Source organism: Oryctolagus cuniculus, chromosome 5 (genome assembly GCF_051225735.1).
Source record: "Oryctolagus cuniculus isolate XC-2025 breed Fujian yellow rabbit chromosome 5, ASM5122573v1, whole genome shotgun sequence".
Lineage (NCBI taxonomy): Eukaryota > Metazoa > Chordata > Mammalia > Lagomorpha > Leporidae > Oryctolagus > Oryctolagus cuniculus.
The window spans coordinates 126,775,004-126,796,961 of NC_142871.1; the positions used below are offsets into that span (position 1 = coordinate 126,775,004).

General features: G+C 59.5%; 1 protein-coding gene across 1 annotated transcript in view; it reads right to left on the reverse strand.

Annotated features, from left to right (window-relative positions):
• Positions 1-425: 425 nt before the first annotated feature.
• PTK7 (protein tyrosine kinase 7 (inactive)) overlaps positions 426-21,958 on the reverse strand; it is a 61,882-nt gene continuing 40,349 nt past the window's right edge. The window contains exons 2-20 of the mRNA XM_017345138.4: positions 17,970-18,281; positions 17,421-17,523; positions 16,876-17,066; positions 16,629-16,779; positions 15,598-15,746; positions 15,133-15,399; positions 13,643-13,776; positions 13,336-13,471; positions 13,093-13,212; positions 11,606-11,755; positions 11,351-11,501; positions 11,135-11,262; positions 10,334-10,537; positions 9,459-9,614; positions 8,708-8,940; positions 8,309-8,389; positions 3,420-3,571; positions 1,857-2,035; positions 426-1,462 (exon numbers count right to left, since the gene is read on the reverse strand). Of these exons, the coding sequence (XP_017200627.3) occupies positions 1,302-1,462; positions 1,857-2,035; positions 3,420-3,571; positions 8,309-8,389; positions 8,708-8,940; positions 9,459-9,614; positions 10,334-10,537; positions 11,135-11,262; positions 11,351-11,501; positions 11,606-11,755; positions 13,093-13,212; positions 13,336-13,471; positions 13,643-13,776; positions 15,133-15,399; positions 15,598-15,746; positions 16,629-16,779; positions 16,876-17,066; positions 17,421-17,523; positions 17,970-18,281 (3,158 nt within the window). The 3' untranslated portion in view covers positions 426-1,301. The remainder of the gene's footprint in view (positions 1,463-1,856; positions 2,036-3,419; positions 3,572-8,308; positions 8,390-8,707; positions 8,941-9,458; positions 9,615-10,333; positions 10,538-11,134; positions 11,263-11,350; positions 11,502-11,605; positions 11,756-13,092; positions 13,213-13,335; positions 13,472-13,642; positions 13,777-15,132; positions 15,400-15,597; positions 15,747-16,628; positions 16,780-16,875; positions 17,067-17,420; positions 17,524-17,969; positions 18,282-21,958) is intronic.

Consider the following 21,958-nt stretch of genomic DNA (forward strand, 5'->3'; position numbering starts at 1 on the left):
CCGCTGCCCCTGCAAGAGTACCCATCAGCAGGAAGCTGGAATCCAGAGCAGAGCCAGGACTGGAACCCAGGCACTCGATGTGAGATGCAAGAGTCCTAACCAACGTCTTAACTGACAAACACCTGCCAGCTCCTAGAATCTGACAGGGGCTCAGAAACCTGAGCCTGTCTCAAACTCCTCCAGCCCGGGCGAGGAAGAGGCCAGCCAGCAGTCAGCAACACAGACCAGGTGGACAGATGCGATCCCGCCACCTATGAGCCCTCAGTCTCAACCGAGCTGCGAGCTGGAGCCAAGGGCCAGGATTGATTGGCCCGTGAGCCCTGTCTGAGCTCCACGGGTCTCCATGCAGGCACAGACGCCAGGACCAGGGAAGGAAGCAGGACCGTGGTTTTGGGCCACAGCAGGGAATCAGTCTCAGAAACAGGTTGTAAAAAAGGCTTCTTTATTGAGAGCAGCGAGTGTAAAAAAAAAAAAAAAAAACAAAAAACAAACAAACAAACAAACAACAACAATAACAAAAGTGGGAGGCAGAGCTGGCCACCCTCCCCGTCTCCTCCAGGGCCCACCCCTGCCTCCCATGCCCACCCACACCCCACGCTGCAATTACATACAAAAGTCGCCCGTGGTGCATACAAAAAGGGCGGGTTATATAGTGTCAAAAGCTCCTGAAAACTCCTTCATCTGCCAGGCACTTAGGATGAGGAAAGGAGAGAAGGGCTGGGGGAGGCATGGGGCTGGGTCAGCGTGCACAAGCCCACGGCGGGAAGGACTCACTGGCTGGGTCCTCCAGCGTCCTGGCCTAGAACCCACGAGGGGCCCATGCCCTGTGTGCCCAGAACTAGTCTGGGACTCGAGTACATGAAGGAATCCCCCCCCAAACCCAGCTTGTCCCCAGCTCGTCCCCAGCCATCCCGCTGCCCCCCGCCCCTGACCCCCCAGGCAAAGTTGTCAGGTGAGTGGCAGAGCTGGACCTGGTCAAGGGGAGAAGCCTGCAGGCCAGAAACCAGGGTTACCTGAGGCACCCACACTGTCCCCGGTGGGGGGGGGGAGGGTGGCAGAGAAGGCTGCCCAGCCCAAGGCCCTGGTCACCCAGCCTGGGGCTAAATCTACCTCCACAGGGGGCTGGAGGTGAGGAAGAGGAAAGCCCACGGCCCAGCCCCGATGCCGCAATGCCTGCAGCGCCAGGGTGGGTGCCCCGGCGCCGAAGAGGACGGGGCCAGGCCCACCATGCTGAAGGCTCCCCTCCAGAAGCGACCCCCCTGCCCAGGCCGCGCCAAGACACAGCCTGCCGGGCTCCCTGCTCACGGCTTGCCGTCGGCGGAGCTGTCTCCCAGGGCATTGGCGATCTCGCTGAAAGAAGGCCGGTCCTTGGGGCTGGGCGCCCAGCAGCGCTGCATCAGCCGGTAGAGCTTGGTTGGGCAGCCTTCCGGCTGCGGGAGCCGAGCCTTCCCGGCCTGCAAGTCTGTGGGAAGAAGGGAGGTGCAGTCAAGACACTCGACAACCTGTGCCTGCAGGTGGCGCAAGCAGCCGCGTGAGGGCGACACTGGGGCAGGGGTGGCAGGCGCTGGCTCAGCAAGCTTGTGATGAGGATCTTGCAACCCAAAGGGCTGACCCTCCTGGCATTGGCTCCCTCTGGCTGGCGGGGTGGGGTCCATGCAGCAAAGGTCCTTGTGGGAGCTAAAGTGGGGGGCATCCAAGTGCAGGCCGTGGGTGCTGGAGGGCAGGGTTATTTTCCAACCAGTATGAAAACAGCTCACTATTCAAAGGGCTTGAGCAGTGGCGGCTGAGGAGTGACAAAGCATCAGCCCTGAGACAGAACCAGTCTGGAATGACCCCTTGGGAAGGCAGCTGCCTACCTGCCAGCACTTCATCATCTGCCTGCCCACCATGGGGCATTTCTCCATGGGTGAAGACCTCCCACATAAGCACGCCGAAGGCCCAGACGTCAGACTTGGTGGAGAAGTCACCCTCCAGGATGGCCTCGGGGGACATCCAGCGCAGTGGCACCCAGGCCTGGCGGAAGTGGCAGTACTCACTGCAAGAGAGAAGCCACCAAGGGATGGCGGCGCGTGGTGCACACAGCCCGGGGCCCGGCCTTCCCACACCGAGGCATTCAGAGCACTTGGCTGCTTGTATGTAGGGCACAGGGCTAACACTGGATGACACCTGGAGGCAGCCATGTGGGTTTGATGGCTTAAAAATTCCATTAAGGGGGTGGGTGGCCGGTGCCGCGGCTCACTAGGCTAATCCTCCGCCTTGCGGCACCGGCACACCGGGTTCTAGTCCCGGTCGGGGCGCCGGATTCTGTCCTGGTTGCCCCTCTTCCAGGCCAGCTCTCTGCTGTGGCCAGGGAAGGCAGTGGAGGATGGCCCAGGTACTTGGGCCCTGCACCCCATGGGAGACCAGGAGAAGCACCTGGCTCCTGGCTTCGGATCAGCGCGGTGCGCTGGCCGCGGCGGCCATTGGAGGGTGAACCAATGGCAAAGGAAGACCTTTCTCTCTGTCTCTCTCTCACTGTCCACTCTGCCTGTCAAAAAAAAAAAAAAAAAAAAAAAAGAGGGGTGGGTGGGCATTTGCACAGTGGTTAAGTTACCACTCGGGATCTCGGGATGCCCGCATCCCATATCAGGGTTCAAGTCTGGGCTCTGCTTCCAATGCAGCTTCCTGCTAATGCACACCCTGAGAGTCAGCAGGTGATGGCTTGAGTACTAGGGTCCCTGCCACCCCTGGGGGAGACACGCAGTGAGTTCCAGGCTCTTAACTCGGGCCTGGCCCGTTCCTGGATGTTATAGGGCACTGGGGAGTGAATCAGCAGATGGAAGGAAGATCCCTCCCTCACTCTCTGTTGCTCTGCCATTCAAATAAAAAATAAATTAAAAAAATGTTTAATCCTGTTAAGAAGCAAACTCTGCCTAAACATTAACAGAAAATTAATAATCATGCATACTTTCCACACTGGCTTTAAACAGCTGATAAATGGGAACCTGTTTAATGGAAAGAGCTCTACTAATGACAAAGTATCATGACTAAAGCAGCAGTCAGACGACCTGGGGTGACCCGGAGCCGGGCCTCAGGGGGACGTGTCCACTGCGTGGGCAGGCACTGAGCGCAGTCTTAGTTTTTAAAACAATAATCACCGAATGCAAGGAGTTGCAGAAGAAACCACACAAACAGCTAAGTTCTGTTGCTGTGAAATCTGCCTCGCTGTTAAAAAGAAAACGTTGGTGGCTTCTGAGCCCTAGGGAAAGTTTGCAGCCGTCAAGGCCTGCGGCTCCCTGCCTGGGACAAAGGACTAGAAGGCTCGACTCCCTCCTGGGCTCTGCAGTGCTGGACCAAGTATGTCCTAACCTCTTTCCCATACACCCCCAAACTGCATGTGCCCACCCCCAGGCCCTACCCCCAGCCCCGTGCGCTCCTACCTGTTGTACACATCCTTGCTGAGACCCAGGGCCGACACCTTCACCTGTCTTTGGACGCTGACCAGGCAGTTGCGAGCGGCCAAGTCCTTGTGCACAAAGCGGTTGTTGGACAAGTGCTCCATGCCCAGGGCCACCTGGGTGCACAAGGCCACCTGCAGAGAGAAGGCAGCCTGTCCGAGTAGCCCAGGATAGGGGTTAACAGGACCACCCCCAACACACCCCTTGGTGGGGTTGCCCTGCTGCCGGCGAGGCCGCTCGGAAGCCTCACAGCAGAGCGTGCAAGTTCCCTTCCCTGCAAACGGGACGGCGGCGGTGGGTGCTCGAGGACTGGACTGGCAAGCACTCAGTAAAGCGAGAGCACAGGGCTGGGCGCATAGAGAATAACCACTGCGGAGAGAAAAGTAACTGGGCAGTGGGGCCAGCGAGTGGCGCAGCGGGTTAATCCTCCACCTGCAGTGCCGGCATCCCAGATGGGCGCCAGTTCTAGTCCCGGCTGCTCCACTTCTGATCCAGCTCTCTGTGATGGCCTGGGAAAGCAGTGGAAGATGGCCCAAGTGCTTGGGCCCCTACACCTGCGTGGAGACCTGGAAGAAGCTCTGGCTCTTGGCTTCTGATCAGCTCAGCTCTGGCCATTGCGGTCATTTGGGGAGTGAACCAGTGGATGCAAGACCTCTCTTTCTCTCTCTCTCTGACTCTACCTCTCTACCTCTCTCTCTAACTCTTTCAAATAAATAAATTATTTAAAAAAAAAAAAAAAAGAAGTCGGATGGGTGAAGCTGCCAGGATCATTGGGCCCCGCTGGGTACAGGTGCACACTGGGTCTCCTCGCAGAAAAGTGAGGCCACTCTTAACAACCCCTGGGCTGCCATCCTCAGAATGCCCCAAGCGCCGCTGGTGTCCCTTGAAGTGATCACCATGAACAGAGCTGACTCTACTCCAGGCTTCAAAACCCCAGGGCAGCGTCTGTGAGTGGCAGGCAGCAGCTTTGATGGTGTGACCCGGTAGGGCTGGGACTCCCTGCAGCCTGCTCTCTGATCTGGCTTGCATGCAGAACCTACTCCTGGTCAAGGAAACACAGGAGGCCGGCCTTGGCATGGGCACTAACGTGTTCTCTCTCCCGAGAGCAGCATTCCTGGAAATACTGCCTAAGTGAGGACAGTGAAAGGGAACCCTGTGAGACCCAGGCCAAGCGAGCGCTTCCTCACTGCTGGGCAAGACGCGGCGGGAAGGCCACTAGATTCCTTTTCCAAATTCTGTTAAAGATCTGTCCTCTGGTGCAGACCGGCTGACCCATCCCTCTCCGCCCCAAGGGCCTGCCCAAGTCCTGGCTAACCCCTGTGACACTACTGAGGCCCCGGTCCTCCTTGCTGTCATCAGCTCAGAGGTGACCCGCAGAGAGGTCAAAGGTCACAGGGCTATGACATCATCTTGTCGGCCACTCTAACAGACCTCCAGCAACTGCCAACACCCAGGGCTCCCGCCTCTCACCTCTAGCACCAGCCCACTGCTTCCCGAAATCCTCTGCCCGCTCCACCAAGGGTGCACCCTCATTCCAACTCCAGCTGGCCGGGGAGCGGCCCCAACACGCCACCTCCCTTTACAAAGGAAACTGTTCCTCCTTCCGTTTTCTCAAGCCCTAGGACTATAAAGGGACAACACAGCTCACGACACCATAGCACGAGGAAGTTATCGACAAGTCTTAGCACCTTTCCCAAGGAGCTTCATCTCTATGGAATACCCAAAAGCAACGTTCTACAAACTGTTCAGCAGGATTCACACAGGGCCGGGGTGTCCGGTGCAGCACTGGAGAGGCCTGCGTCCCGTGTCAGAGAGCTTTTGAGGTTGCCTCCGCTCCTGCTTCCAGCTTCCCGCTAATGACAGCCCTGGGAGGCAGCAGTGATGGCTCAAGTAGGTGGAGTCCCTGGACTGAGTCCCTGGCTCCTGGCTTCAGCCTAACCCAGCCTCTGATGCTGTAGCATCTGAGAAGTGAACCAGCGGAAGGGATCGATCTCTCTCATCCTCTCTCTCTGCCTTTCAATTAAATTAAACAAGTAAATTAAAACTTTTTTTAAAAGACCCATGGCCGGCGCCGCGGCTCACTAGGCTAATCCTCCACCTTGCGGCGCCGGCACACCGGGTTCTAGTCCCGGTCGGGGCGCCGGATTCTGTCCCGGTTGCCCCTCTTCCAGGCCAGCTCTCTGCTGTGGCCCGGGAGTGTAGGAGGATGGCCCAAGTGCTTGGGCCCTGCACCCCATGGGAGACCAGGAGAAGTACCTGGCTCCTGCCATCGGATCGGCGCGGTGCGCCGGCCGCGGCGGCCATTGGAGGGTGAACCAACAGCAAAGGAAGACCTTTCTCTCTGTCTCTCTCTCACTGTCCACTCTACCTGTCAAAAAAAAAAAAAAAAAAAAAAAAAAAGACCAATATGGGTCTCAAATCTAATTTAGTGAGTTTAAAAAGAAAAAAAATAGAGCAGGAAAAGTTAAGTACATAAACACAGGATCATCAAAGTTTAATTTTAGGTGTGTGTGTGTGTGTGTGTGTGTGTACGTGGACCCCCGCTGAGTCCAGAGTAAAACACCTCCCATCGGGAATCCTAACCAAGAAACGCTGTCAGAGGGGCCAGTACAGACATTTGTGTCCCACAGTGGAGTGCCTGGCCCCACTCCAGCTTCCTGCAGACCCTGGGAGGTGGTGGGGAGGGCTCAAGTAGTTGGGTCCTTACTAGTCTTGTGGGAGACCTGGATTGAGTTCCCCCCTCCCAGCTCTATCCTCCTCCCCTCCCCAACCCTGGGAGCCACAGGCATCTGGGAGCGAACCAGCAGATGGGCACTCCATGTCCCTTTGCTCCCTCCCTGACCTTAAAAGGTGCAGCAGAACACACTGCCGCCGGGATGCCTGTCCCCCACATCAGAGTGCCTGGGGTGGGCTCCCACCTCTGCTTCCTGCTAATGCACTCCAGGACATGCAGGTGATGGCTCAAACACTGGGGTCCTTTCCCCTGAGGGAAGCCCAGCTGGAGTTCCTGGAGTCAGCCTGGACCAATCCTGGCTGTTGCAGGTATCTAAGGAGTGAACCAGTGGATGCACAGTATTTCTCTTTCTGCTTTCCAAATAAATAAAAAATAAATAAACTTAAAATAGCTGGAAAACTTATTTAAAAAACTCCAGGGGCCGGCATCGTGGCTCACTAGGTTAATCCTCTGCACTGGCATCCCATATGGGCGCTGGTTCTAGTCCCGGTTGCTCCTCTTCCAGTCCAGCTCTCTGCTGTGGTCCGGGAAGGCAGTGGAGTTTGGCCCAAGTACTTGGGCCCCTGCACCCGCACGGGAGACCAGGAGGAGGCTCCTGGCTCCTGGCTTTGGATTGGCGCAGTTCCAGCTGTAGCAGCCATTTAGGGGGTGAACCAACAGAAGGAAGACCTTTCTCTCTGTCTCTCTCTCTCTGTCTATAACTCTACCTGTTCAAAAAAAAAAAAAAAAAAAAAAAAACCTTCCAGACTTCAGGGCTGGTGCTGTGGCACAGTGGGTAAAGCCACCACCTGTGACACCAACATCCCATACAGCCACTGGTTTGAGTCCCAGCTGCTCCACTTCTGATCCAGCTCCCTGCTAATGGCCTGGGAAAGCAGTAGAAGATGGCCCAAGTCCCTGGGTCCCTGCACCCATGTGGGAGACCCAGATGAAGTTCCTGGTATTTGTCTGGCTCAGTGCTGGCTGTTGTGGCCATCTGGGGAGTGAAGAGCAGATGGAAGACCTCCCTCTCTCTCTCTCCCTTTCAAATAAAAAAGGAAGGAAGGAATCTTTAAAAGCAATCCCCCATCTAACGCAGAAAATCGTCAGTGGAGAGCGTGGAACCCAACCTACGGCCGCTAGCCCGCCGCACCAAAGACCTCATGGCAGACAAGCACAGGAGAGGTGTGCGGCAAAGGTGGTGACAACCATCGGTCAGACAAGGCCCTCAGGTCACAGGACAGGGGCAAGGGACTTCCTATCGGCCCACGTCCCTGTCCAAGCCAGCAAAACCCACCTCCTCCACACTGCTCTCTCAACACCGCCGCCTCCTTGTCACTTAGCCGCTTCCTGTCCTTGAAAGCAGACGACTTTGTCCCTTAGCATCTCTCGCTGCCTCTCCGCACCTCTGCGGCCCTCGTGCCACACTCTAGCTCAGCCCTGCCCCCCAGGGCGGCAGGGGCCCAAGGGGAAGAGGCTCAGGTCCCGCCCAGCCCAGCCCAGCAGGCCCCTGGACGCGCACTGCTCGCTGCTTCTCCAGCTCACGCTCACCACAAGCAAGCAGGGGGTCCTGCTGCTTGCGTGGGGGCTCCTGCCCCAGAGGGAGGGCCTGAGTAGCTCATCCATGAGAAGCTGCCGCCACAGCAGTGCAAAGCCACTGTCACACGACGAGACCTGCGGGCAAGTCACCTAACCTCGCTCGGCCTCAATTTCTTCATTTGTACCCCACAAAATGGGGTACAGTTCACACTTAATTCCGGGAGCTAATGAGGTAATTAAATAACACATCAGGGATGGCATCCCATGTCAGAGTGCCAATTCCGGTCCTGGTTGTCCCCGCCTCCCGTCAGGCTTCCTGTTAACCCATCCTGGAAGGCAGCAGAGGATGGCTCAGGTGCTCGGTGCTGCCACCCATGCGCGAGCCTTGGATGGAGTTCCCTGCTCCTGGCTTCAGCGTGGCCCAGCCCTGACTGTTGCGGGCATCTGGGGAGTAGAGCAGCAGCTCTCGCTCTCTCTCGCTCTCTCTCAATTAGGTGGAAACAGGCAAGTAAACAATTAAAACAGGAAGCTAACACATGGAAGAGACTCACCGAGGGCCCGGCCCCCAGGTGCCTCTGTGACCACGGCTGCCCCTTCTTCCTTCCCAACCCGTGCTCACCTTCTGCTTGGTGCTCAGCGGCTGGGACTTCAATTTCTCATCCTTGCTCTTGGAAATCCTCAGAAACTGTTTGAGGTCTCCCTGTGGGAAAAGCCAAGCCCCTCGGTCAGGTGAGAGCCCGGCTGCCGGCTCCCAAGCCTCAGCCCCAGCAGGGTCTTGCAGAACCAGAGTGAGGGGAGACGGCCCCGCGGGCTTGCAGGCTGCGTGCAGAGCAAGAAGCTCCAGCAGAACACAGGGAGCACCCCGGACACACGCAGCAGACGTGGGTGCAGACGTCTGAAGTCTGGGGGCCCAGCAAGCGGAGCACCTCCAGACGGCAACAGGGGAGGTGTCTGTGGGACCCACCCGCCAGCTCCCACCCTGCACGGGGACACCCCAGGGCTCCTGCCGACAGCGTACCAGGTCCACGTACTCCAGCAGCATGTAATGGGGCTCGGCCTCCCGGCACAGCCCCAGCAGCCGCACCACGTTGGCGTGGTTCAGCTTCCCGAACATCTCCAACTCGCGGCGGAAGTCCAGCTGCTGCTGCTCGTCCTTGCTCTGCAGGCTCTTCACGAGCACCAGGGTCTCCGCCACACCTTCCTCGAGGCCCTGAGCCTTTGCCAGGAACACCTCCCCAAACTCACTCTTCCCTGCAGACACAGGGCACAGGCGGGCTGGGCCCCGCTGCTGCCCGGGACCCCCTTTGCACCCCCCCCTCACCCCCCCTCACCCCCCCTCACCCCCCCCAGGCTTCAGAGTCTCCAATGGTAACAACGCAGGGGTTACAAAAACAGAGGGCACTTCTCCAGCTCTCACGTGGTCCACATGAGCATTTTGGGGGTTCGGGATCAACAGGTCCTAATAGTTCACGTTTCAACGTATGCTAGTTAAAAATTTAGCACAGACCCCTAACCCACCCCACTTTTCCTCTTGAACGAAGTTTAAACAAAAGAAGGAGTCAAAGAAAACATTCAGAGGCTACCCCGCAGGTAGTACACCAAATCTGCAGGGGGCACTGGGGGCACCAGACGGGGTCCCTGCCTCTGTCCCCGTCCATCGCTAGCAGCCAAAGGGTCAGGCCCTTCCGAGCCCCGTGCCCGTAACCCAGCCTCAAGCCCGAGCCGGCGGCCTGTCACCCAGCAGGGCAGTGGGGCTCAGGACAACGCACCTAGCGTGGTGATGGGCTGCAGGCTGGCCCTCGGGAAGTGCATCTTGTCACTCATGCTGTGGTGCCTGTTGGTGGCCGCTGGGCCTGAGCCCAGGCTGCTCAGGGCTACTTCCTCCTGGATCTCTGCTGAGGGCTGCCCGTTCTGCAAAGGCCCACCTGGGAAGAAGGGGCACGGGGTGAGGGACGGACACACTGGCCTCCACGGGGACCTCACTTCAGGGCCAGTCTCAGCGATGAGCTGGGGGCAGGGAAGGGCCAGGTCACCCTTTGCCGTGTGACCACTTGGTGGTGCAGCGGATCACTGCCTCTGAGATGGGATAAGCTGCAGGGGTCTACCCCAAATCCCCCACCCCCCACCACTTCTACAGGGGGTGCCTGCCTTCTAGGAGCGCCCCAGGTGCACAGCGCTCCAAAGACACACAATGAAAGTGACGAGGAGGGAGACTTCCCAGAGCACCAAGGGGAATGCGGGAAACCTAGCACTGCCCGGTAGAGCTCTGCTCGGGGCAGGTGGGGAGTAGAGACAGGGCAGACTGCCCTTGGGGAAGCCCAGACTCACGGGGGAGAGCCCACGTGGGACAGATGCACGGGTGGTTACACTACTCGATCTGTGGTCTAGTCCCCCCTTCCTCGGGGAGGGTAGGCAGGGAAACAAAGGCAACTGCTCCAAGAGGCTCTGGCGAGGAAGTCTTGGGCCAGGCGCTGGGAATCGGCCAACTCTCGGCTTCCCGCGAGGGGTGGGGCCTCCCGTGGCCCGCAGCGCTGCGGCTGTCCCCGCCGTGGCCGCAGGAGGGCGCTCAGCACCCGCCGCCGCCACGCCTCCCGCCCTGCTCACCCGCCCGCTAGCTCGCTGGCTTGCTGGCTCTGGGACTCACCGTTGAGGCACTCCATCTCTGGCTCCTCGCCATCGGGCTGCTTCTGCAGCCGCTTAGCTTTGCAGCGCTTCTTGCAGTAAAACATGAGGCCTAGCACGGCAATGATGTAGGCCACAGCTGCGCCCACCGACAGCCCGATGGTCTGGATCATCTTGTAGGGCGGGGGGCTGCCGGGGCCCTCGGACTCCTCTGGCGTTGGCTTGTCTGAGAGACACACAGACGTGTCTGACCAGGGCATGTCCCTCCTCCCTCAAGTGCCTCAAGTCTGGGGTGGGGTCACCAACAACGCCCACCCAACAAGCTCTCGTAGAGCCTTGGCCTTGCTGTAGAGCCAGCAGCAGGTGCGGACTTATGGGTCAAAAGCCCAGTCATGGCCGGCAACTCAGCGCGGCAGAGGGTTCCCAGGAGTCAGCCCCGTGCAGACGGATGCACAGACAGGCTGGGGAGAGGGACCCTCCCGGGGCGCAGTGCCGAGGGGAGGCCCAGGCCAGGGCCTTTAACCCACAGGTCCTCCTCCCTGGGGCCTCGTCCTGCTGCATCCCTGCCTGATCTCCCCACCCCCAGGGACCCACCCACTGTGTGGCTGCTGCAGGAGGAAGCACTTCAGGAAGAGAAGCCCCCCCCCAATACACAGACACCCACGTGGGGTGTTATTAACGGCCAGCCCAGCTCCGCCAAGGAATCTAAGACTGCAGTGACATGGGGGGCAGAGCGGAACACCTGCCCCACCACACAAATGGAGGGGCCCAGGAGAGCAGGCCGAGAAAGAAGCCTCCCAGCCCACCTCGGTGCAGGGCATACCCACGACGTAGAGGGGGGCCTCCGTGTGCTTGATGTTGCAGCTGTTGCCTGCGATGCAGGTGTAGCGGCCCGAGTCCTCGGGGGCCACGTCGTGGATCACCAGGGAGCCGTTTTGGAAGATGTGCATCCTGCCCGGAGAGAAGCCGCGGCACTGCCCACCTGGCCGCCTCCCGGAGCCAGGGCTGCGGCAGGCGCGGGCCGGGGGAGGGGGCTCACCTGGGTCCCAGCTTGGAGGGGTCCAGGATGCGGTCTTTGCCTTTCCACTGGATGAGTGGTTTGGGGTCTCCCTGGGCCTCGCACCGCAGAAGGGCTGTGTGGCCTTGGTACACAGTCGTCCGTTCTGGCTCGACCTTGAAGGTGATGAAGACTGGGCGGGAAGAAGACGAGCAAGAGGTGAGCGATGGGGGCTGGCAGGGTCCAGGCCGTGCCCCCACCCCCACCCCACCCCCCCGGGCCCCGCCACACTCGCACCTGCCACTGTGAGTTGCACGTGCGCACGGATCTGGCCCTGCGGCCCGTTGGAGGCAATGCAAGTGTAGTTGCCAGCGTCATCGCGGGTCACGCGGGCGAAGTGCAGGGTCCCCGCGTTGTCTGTCACCCACTCTGGGAGGCTGCTCCCATCTGCAGGGGCAATGAAGAGGGATCAGGCCACGGAGCAGAGTCTCCCTGGAAACTGGCAGTGTCCTGGGCCACTCCTGCCGGCTCACTGGCCAGCAAAGCCCGATTCCTGAGACCATGCTGAGCGCTTCCCCTCCCCGCCACCCCATTATTTACCCCATCTCCCCATCTTCAGTCTCGCCCCCTCCTACTGCCCTACGTGACATTTCATCTGCTGAGTGGCCTTCCAACGGGGCCCCAAGATGGCCTTGTTCTCCGCTCCTCACCCCAGAACTCATGGCTGCTCTCTGCCGCCGTCCCAGACTTCAGATCCACGTGGAGCCCCCTTCCCCCCAGACCCAAGCAGAGGACCCACCTCCGCAGCACCTACAACCCTACCTTCTCCCTCTCACTGCTGGTGGGGCTAAAGATCAGTGCAGCCCTTCTAAAATAAACAACGTGGCAAATCATGTCAATGGCTATAAAAATGCCCATGCCCTCTTATACATAATTATTCCATTTCTGGGAATGTTTCCCAGAGGAAATAAACCTAAATCCAAAAAAAGGAGAAAAAAAAAACCCTCTGGCTTAAAGATGTTATTACAGCAATAAAAGTGCAGGAATAGCTAATAACCCTAATCTCCAACCGTTAGGAAATATTTTAATAAATTACAGTGAATCCAATCATTGGAATATTATTGCAATCATCAAACCCAGTCAGTGTTTATGCAGAATGTCTAACACCAGGGGAAGCGCTTGATGGCATTAGATTAAAACGGACGTAAGACTACATACGGTTATCTGCATTTTCTGTTTCTATAATACGTGTGTCTATCTCGTGTAAGTTTAATAAGTGAAAGAAAACTCTGTACAGTGAAACTGCTATGTTAAAAAAGAACACACACAGGGCCGGCGCTGTGGCGGAGTGGGTAAAGCCGCCGCCTGCAGTGCCAGCATCCCATATGGGTCTTGGCTGCTCCACTTCTGATGCAGCTCCTTTAGATGGCCTGGGAAAGCAGCAGCAGATGGCCCAAGTGCTTGGCCCCTGCCCCCACGTGCAGACCCAGAAGCAGCTCCTGGCTCTTGGCTTTGTATCGGGCCAGATGTTCCCCAGACTTCTGAAGGCTCTCAGATGGTGAAAAGGGTGAAGGAGCCCTGGACAACACCCTAGATCAGCGCGGTCACTGGGGCCTGAGCTGTCCAGTGCTGTCAGCTGACCTCTGACCCCTGACCTGCCCAGCCCTTCTTTTCCTATCAGTCGGCTCCATCTTCCCGTGTATTGCCACCATTCCCAGCTGGTGCCAGGCACTTGGTTGGCACCACACGTGCCTGGCCTCACCCCAGGCCCAGGTAGCACCCACCTGCCCGTATCCACTTAATAGTAGGCTTCTCCCGGCCAGTGGCCGAGCAGGGCACCGTGGCTTCCTTGTCAAACTCCATGCACTGCTGTGGCTGTGGTGGTGGTGTGAACTTGAGCTTCTCTGTGTCGGCAGAGGAAGAATGGCGGCTGCTAAAGAGGCTGGACGGAGCTGGGCCCGCTGCTCCTCCCCCTTTGCGCCACTGCCCACCCAGGCCAGGGGCGCACCCCACCCATGCAGGCTCACCCAGCACTTGCACGCGGGCCTGGGCCTCGATGCTGCCGGCTGGGGTGCTGCTCACACAGCGGTACCACGTGCCGTCATAGACCTCCACGCTGTTGATGCGCAGGGTCCCATTCTTGGAGACCTCAAACCGGGAGTCCTGCAGCTCACAAGAGGCCACCACAAGTGACGTCAGAGCCTCAGGCCACCCCCTACTACGGCTTCTCTCGGGAGGGGGGTGGCTACAGGGGAAAGGGGGCAGCAGGGAGGGAATCCGGCAGGGGCAGGCCCACCCACCCGCCACTGCCAGCCATCCCCTGCCCCATCTCACCTCGGAGATGAGCATCTGGTTCCGGTACCAGACGACCGTGGGCTTGGGTGTGGCCTGGGTCAGGCAATGCAGATAGCCCGGCCTGCCCTCCTCCAGCTGGCTGTCCTGGGGCTTCTCCAGCCACGTGGGCACCGCTGGAAAAACCGGGGAGACTGATTATGTCTCCAGCCCGAGGGACTCGAACGCCCCCTCGTTGAGTTCAGAACCGGGGAAGACCCACAGCAGTCCTGCCCAGCGAAGGCCTGAATGTAGTCACAGTACACCTGCAGGTGGGCACGCCTATGCCCATGGCACAGCCAGTGGTGACTGATGAAGGCATGACAGGGAGAGGACTTCAAATGCTGGCCTGCGGGACTCCACACACCATACCGAGCCAAGGCTGTCCTCAGATCCCCGCTTTATTTCAGCCGCATGCAGATCCCATCCAGTCCAGAAGAACGGCTGATTCTCAAAACCCCTGGCCTCCCCCGTGCTAACTTCAGCCTTGCAAGTTCATCAGCCACATGGAGAACCAAGGCCCCGTGGTCAACAGTCCCTGCCCGTGGTCAGACATGCCAGTGAGGCCATGAGGGACCAGCCAGCTGCCTGCCAACTGCAAACACCACACAGAGCTAATGGGCTGTCCCACTGGAACCCTGCTCACGGCACCATGAGCAGATCAACAGCTGCCGTCTCACAGGAGTACGTCTGGGAATGGCTTTTATGCAACAAGAGACAACAGACACATGCGATTATACGCCGGGGTCCTTGCTGTGTTCCCACAAGGCCCCTACAACCCATGCTCTACTCGCACCCTTACTCAAGCCACAAGCCACGTGGCTACTGCGTCCCTCCAACATGCAAGCCTCCTTCTGTCTCAGGGCCTGTTGCAGGGCTGGACCCCCGCTTCACGTGAGCACCCCTGCAGCAGAGGCTGCCCCCACCTCCCTCTGCCGTTTACTCTAGTTTACTCTTCATGGCTCTACTCTCACCTGAAACCATGCACACTCTACTGCTCTCCTTCTTTTTGTCCTTGAGGTTTATTTATTTGAAAGGCAGGGGCCGGCGCTGTGGTGTAGCAGGTCATCGCTTTGCTTTTCCAACCCCCCTTTTCCATAAGTAACACGCCTACCATTCCGCCCCAAAAAGCAAACGTGGATTTCACTTGGTTCCTGCAAGCACCTTGTAGGGTACGCGTGGGCCCTGGCCAGGGAGCTGACGTGCCGCCCACGGTCACTCCAGGGGCTGGGCATACAGTGGGACCCAGGTCCAGTGCTCAGTCCTCTGCAGCCCAGGCACCGCTTTGCCACAGGGCCTGACCCCCTTCCCGACCCTGGGCCTGGCTGCCACCGGCTACTCCAACAGTGCCTCCCCGCAGATGACCGGGCCCCCCGCCCGCGGGCCCCAGGCCAGCACCAGGAAAGCCTCTGTCTGTCACAACCAGAGGCCAAGACCACTCAGGATTGCGGTCCCCCCCATCTCCCCTCAGCCCGCAGGTCGGAGGTGCTCACTCGCCACGGTGATGTTGACATCCTGTCGCCGCTGACCAGCCAGGTTGGCTGCATGGCAGGTGTAGACGCCGGAGTCGCTCTCGGCAGTATCCGCGAACACCAGCTCGTGGCCCTTCTGGTAGACCCTGCCGTGGGTGGGCAGCCGGACCCCCGCCTGCTCCCACCACACACTGGGCTCCGGCAGACCATGGGGGGGCGGGCAGGCCACACGCTCCTCGCTGCCGGCCGTGAACACCCGGGGCTCGAAGGGCGGCATGTCTTCAATCTCTGGGGGTGAGGGGGGGAGCTGGCTGACCGCTGTGGCCTCAGGGAACGTGGTATCCTCCCCCAGCCAGCCCAAGCCCTCCCGCGCACCAAACCCTCCCCGCTTCCTCCCCCTGCCCTGTGCATGGAACTGGAGCCTAAATCTCTGTGCACCAACATCGAAGGCAACCCCCTCACCCCACTCCAGACCCGGGGACCCACCAGCCAGGTGCAGCGTGGCCTTCAGGATGACAGGTGGGCCCCTCTGGCCCTGGCCAATACAGCGGTAGACCCCTGCGTTGCGAGGCCGGACCTGGGTCAGCAGCAGAGACCCGTTGGCAAACACCGTGGCTCTGCGGAGGTGCTGGGGGCTGTGGACGGGACAGAGTGCTGTTTGGAAAGGGGCGGCCTGCAGACCCCCTTCCGGGGAGTGCCCGGGAACCCTTTCCTGCAAAGGCTGGAGCTGGGAAGGGACTAGCCGGGAATGCAGCAGCGAGAAGGAAGCTGGTGCACGTGCTGTGTGTGTGTGCACGTGAGTGAGGATGCATGTGCTCTTGCTTGTGTGACTTGTTCCTGTGCAGCTGTGTGTTCCAACGAGAGACTCAGCCTTAGTGGTATGGGGCAGACAGCAGTGCAGTGGGCCACAGTGTGCAACCTGGCCACCTCCCCACGGATCAGGCACCCAGCTCCAGGGGTCAGAGCCCATTGGCCACAGCAAGGTGAAGGCCAGGGGTGAGCCAAGCCCGAGACCAGGGCACCACACGCTAAAGGGCTATGGTCGTGCCTGGCGTGGGGAAGGTGCTCGCTGCTCTCCTAGGGCCTAAGCTAGGAGACCTGGCCCTAGAGCGGGGCTGGACTCTCCCAGCTTCCTCCAAAAGCTGTGTGTGTGTGTGTGTGTGTGTGTGTGTAAGGCGTCTTCGCTACCCTGGAACAATCCAGATGGTGCCCACCTAGGCCCCCCGTGTCCCTCTCTTCCCTGGATATCCCCTCCCCTTTCTCCGAAGCCTCATGGGGCAGAGGGAAGTGGGGAGAGCAGCACAGCCACCCCCAGCTCACACACTAAGCTTTGTGCAAATTGGAAAAAGATGCCCTTCCAGGAGACGCTTCCCTTTGTTGGCCTCACTTTGGAACAGGGAAACAGTCTACTGCCATCTGGTGGAAATGTGAGGCACTGCATGCATAATTCTACACTGTTGAGCACAGTACACAACCTGTGTACCACAGTCCTGGATGGCCCCCAGCCAGATGCTTACCGACTGCGGTTAGAGATGGGAGTGTCATCCTCAAAGACCCACTGCAGGCTCGGGGCCGGCTGGGCTGAGAACTGGCAATGGAACATGGCCTCCTCGTTCCTCGCCACCACCAGGTCCTGGGGTGCCAGCACCACCCTAGCAAAGCTCTCATCTGGGGCACAGGGAAGCGTGGTGCGTGGTGAGCAGGCAGGGTGGTCACGCCCCTCCCAGCCCTGTCTCACCTCCTCCATCCCCTCCCCAGGTTCACCTGCAATATTCAAGGTGAAGTTCTGGCTGCTGCAGGCCTGGCCAAAGGCATTGTGGGCGCAGCAGGAGTAGACGCCGCTGTGCTCAGGAGTGGCCGGCCGGAGGGTCAAGTTCCGCTCCTTGCTGCTGACCGTGTGGTTGCTCTGACCGTCAGAGAGAGGCGTCCCGTCTCGGAACCACTGGTAGGTGGGCCTGCGTGGGGGAGGAGGTCAGCACCAGGGGGCAGGGAGTCCTCGGTGGCCAGGAGAGGATACAGAATCAAGGGTCAGAGTTAGACCCATTTACAAATGGAGAAACTGAGGCTTGAGGACAGGGAATGACTTGCATAAGGGCACAGAACAATTCAGGGCAGATGGGACTGCAATTCTAGAATGCTCAGCTCACAGAAGCGGGGGATCACCCCACATTTGCTGTGGGCTGGGCCGGTGCCAGGTCACCAGCGTTTGTGGGCGGGGGTGTTTACAGAACAAAGCAGCCTAGGATCTGGGCAGATTTCTCCAGCTGTCTCAAAGAACCCTCTCCATCCCCACCCGCCTGGCTCCTTACCGAGGGTGCCCATCGACGTGACAGCGGAGTGTGACCTGGGTCTGTGGCTGGATCTCGGCCTCAGAGGCCGGCTGCTTCAGGACCACAGGGCCCCCCTCGATCCCTGCAGGAGAGGCCGCAGGTACAGTGAGGGGTGGAGCCAGGGCGGGGGGAGGCAAAAGGCAAGGAGGACACATGGGAAATTGTGGAACCTTGAGGCTTGGGGCCCAAGAGACACAGGGGTGCTCTTGAATCAGCGGCTGGGGGCTGCAGGAACCAGACCCCAGGCGCGGGCCCCGGGCCCTGGAGGATCAAGCCTGATAGGTGGTCAAGGCCCTCACTGTCCCTCCCCCTGAGAAAAACATCCAGCAGAGAAATGGGCCCGAGACTCAAAGGGGAAACAAATTTTGGAAAACGCAAGGCTTTCCAACTTGCGTTTATCCATGGAAGCAGAAGAGCTGGCAGCCACCGCGCCCTGCCTGCCTCCGTTGACTGGACCTGGGAGAAGCCGAGGCCAAGGAGGGGACCCCAGGGGTCAGCGGCGGAGGGTGCGGAGGGAGCAGCTCTCACATTTGATGTTGAAGGAGGCGTTGGCGCTGCGGGCTTCCTCGCCGGTGACATTATCACGAGCCACGCACTGGAAGGCGCCGGAGTCCTGCAGCCGGTCCACAGCAGTGAAACTCAGGCTGCTGACCTGGGGGAAGCGCCGCTCGGTGTCCTGGACGAAACGCCGCTCGGTGTCCTGGACGGGCGCCCCATTGAGCAGCCAGTACACGTGCACTGGGGCCGGAGCCTCGACCTCACAGCGCAGCAGTGCCCGGCGTCCCTGCAGTGCATCTTGGGAGGATGGCTCCTTGATGAAGACGATGGCTGCCTGGGCACCTGCAGTGGAGACGCAGAAGAGGCAGGGTCAGGAGGGGCTGCAGCTCCTGTCCTAACAGAAGCCAAAATCCCAAGCACAGGAGGAGGAAAGAGCCTGCGTACACAGCAGGCATCCAGTAAGTGCAGGTGTGAAGGATCACAATGCAGCCATTGATAAGAGTCCATGGAAAAAGTTCTCAATGGCATGAAGTGTTCTGTTGGATACAAAGCTGCTGAGCCCTCACCTCAGGGGCCTCAAGTCTTCGGGGCACAAAGGACATTTATCCAAGACAGGGCTATGGTCACATAAATGCCAGAGGGAGGGTGTGGGCGCAGAGGGGGAGGGGAGCCCCCAGGGCAGCATGGCAGTGGGCTGTACAAGGAGGCTCCCCAAGAACAGAGCCTGGACCTGGATGCCAGGCCAGGGATCAGGGAACTAGCAGGCAACCCTCCCCACTGTCCAGGACCCAAAGAACATCCCGGAAAGACAACCCCTAGGGTGCCAGTAACAGAGGCAGCTGCAGCTCAGACGCTGTGCAGCCCAGGGTTAGGCTCCACTCCATCCCTGGGGAAGCCAACACTCTCTACATAGCTACGCTGTGGCCACAGACATGCCAGGGCCACCCCCAAGTCCAAAGAACCCATCCATGGTCAAGGCCAACTGTTCTCTGCTAAGGCGAGAGGTGAACCAAGTAGTTCCCGGTTTTTTCCTGCACCCCTGGCTGGGCCAGGGGAACACTCAACAGACCAGGGGGACCTGCAAGCACAGGTGTGCCTACAGCGAGTGGGAAGCAAGGGGAGTGAGAAGCCAGTGCTGATGAGCAGATGGGTTAGGGAGGCGGAGGGTGGGGCCAGGCAGGTGGGTGGCAGGGTTACAGCGGCAGCGGGAGTAACACACTGGGCTTTGTTTCCCGCCCATGTAGGCACCTTGCAGAGAGAGGCCTGGAGCCACTTGGCCTTGAACGTGGAAAGGGACACTCTCCCCGCCCAGAAGAAGAAATATGCCACCTGGGACTGAAGAAGCAGGCTCTGCCTGTGACCAAGTGGGCTGGGCCAGAGCAGCGAGGAGAGGCTAACGGGTCCTCCCTGTCCCCTTCCAAACCACCGAGACTGATTTCAGCCCAAAGAGCCCCTGTCCAGGCTCCAGCCTAGGGTTTGCTTCATCCAAGGAGCCAAGGAGCTTCATCCAGGTCTCCCATGCAGGTGCAGGGGCCCAAGTACTTGGACCATCTTCCACTGCTTTCTCAGGCCATAGCAGACAGCAGGATCTGAAGTAGAGCAGCCAGGTTTCAAACCAGTGCCCATATAGGATGCGGGCGCTGCAGGCGGCAGGTTTTTACCTGTTGCGCCACAGTGCCGGCCCGGGGTATGTATCTTTAGGGCACTAGGCTTGGTCTTCTCATGAAGTCAAGGGCAAGACAAGTCTTGGGTCCCCTAGGCCTGGACCCACACGAGCGGCCGCCCCAGCGTTGATCTGTCTCCCAACATGGAACAGTCCAAGGGTCAGGTGTTTGGTGCAGAGTTAACATGACACTTAGGACACTCGCATCCCACACCATAATGCCTGGCTCAAGTCCTGGTTAACTCCACTTCCTGTCCACCTTCCTGCTAATGTGCGCACTGGGAGGCAGCACACCATGGCCCTAATACTTGGGTCCCTGCTACCCATGTGGGAGACTTGGATTGAGTTTTGGGTTCTTCCTAGAACAGGTGGGTGGAATGGAGGGAAAGTGGCCCCAGTCCGGCCCAGTCCTGGGTGTTGCGGTTAACTGGGAAGTGAAACAGAAGATAGGGGAGAAAATCAATCAATCAATCAATCACTCTCTCTGCCTTTCAAAGATAGTGAAAATAAATAAAAGTTAAAACACAGGGAACTTCCTGGCATTACTTCTGCAAGGGGCACTGATGGTTCTCTGGGCAGGCCGACTCCCCACTTCGCTGAGCTGCGGCCACCAAAGCAGCACTGGGCACATGACGATCCAAACACACCCAGACACTCTGCCAAGGGTTCCAAGGGGCGTGGCCCTGCCCCCACAGGTATGAAGGGACCTGCCCAAGTTCAGGAGCAGAGCCCAGAGGAGCCGACTCCCAGCCCCACCCAGGGACCCAGAAACAGCCCTGGTGTCGCTCCCCCTCTTCGTGGAGGAGCAACACAGGACCCTGCCTAGGCTTCATATCCGAGTCACGGCACCATTATGTCGCTCCCCGTCTTCGTGGGGGAACGACACAGGACCCTGCGCTGTTCTTTCGTCTGCTCGGCCCTCCCCGGGTTTGCTGCTGGTTCTTCCCGGGTTGGCTACTGTCCCTTCCACCTCCGTGGAAGGGCAGTTCCCCCTGGCCACATTCCCCACTTCCGCAGGGGAGCGGCACACCGCCGGCCGGCTTTCTCGGGGGGCTGCACAGGTGGTCCCCTTAGATGTTCCCCTTAGATGTTCCTGGTGCATGCCGTCTCTCTCCTCCTTTATAGTCCTCCTCTGCCAATCCTAACTCGGCTGCCCACACGCCGAGTACGTTGCTCTCCAATCAGGAGCAAGTCCTACAGTTTATTGGTTGAACTGGAGGCAGCTGTGCAGAAGCTGTTTACTTCTCTCCCAGCGCCATATTGTGGGAGAGCAGATGCATAGAATAAGTCTTAATTCCAGTAACTCAGTCCAGTCCGGGCTGCTCCCCACACCTGGAAGCATCTGACCTGACAGCGGGCAGTCACACTGCCCACAGCCAGGCAGTGAAGGAGAGACAACGCCAGGCACACAAAGGCACCCAGGGAACACGGCTGAGCAGGCGGGTGTGGGGCGGGACCAGCGTGTGGCACGCTTCCCCACAAGGCTCACGGCACAGACCAGCAGACCTGCACCTGTGACTCCCCAGAACCCTGGGACCCTCAACAGCCAAGTCCAGGACGCTCGTCAAGGCCAAAGACAGATTGCCTGCCCTCAAAATGTGGGCAAACCCCCCTCCCACCCCGTTTCCCAGGTCAGCCTCTGCAGCCCTGGGGGAGGGAGCCAGGAGTCTCGCCCACAGAGAGGAGCAGTTGAGGGTTTGGAATCACAAAGGTCGGGCTCAAATCCTGATCTCACACCCAGGGGTGTCTGGCCTCGGGCACGAACGCAGACTGTTGGCCTCAGCTTCCTGGGCCCGCTCACGGGCTGGCAGGCGTTGCAGAGGTGGCTGATGGGTGAAGCGCCGCATGCAATGCTCCCCGGCAGTAAAAGGCAGCCGAGACCGGCGGGATGTTGTCTCTTGTTGCTCAGGGACTCAAATTCTACAAACGTTCAGAAGCTCCAGCGTGGCCAAGGTCCAGGACTCCTCCCAGCCCCGGGCAGCAAGGAGAGGTCTGAAGAGGATTAGCAGGTGGTGGGTGGGATGGAGGGAGAGGGGTCCTGGGCTGCAGACCACCTGCCCCAGGTGGTCCAATCCAAATCCAAGCTGGGGGAAGAGCCAGCATACCTTGGGGCGGCGGGAAAGGACCCCAGCCCAGCCCCAGGCTCCAGCACCCGCTCCTGGCGCGGGGGGGGCTGGGCCGCTTCATAGCTGTGGTGAAAGACGCTGCATTCCCAGACTGCCACTCAGAGCCCCCTGTGCCCCCACGACAGGGCCTGGGGAACATCAAAGCCAGCCCCGCGGGGGCCTCTGTCCTGACGTCGGCTCACAGCAGGTCCTGGTTAGTGCTTGGCTGGGGCAGACTTGAGATGTCTGGA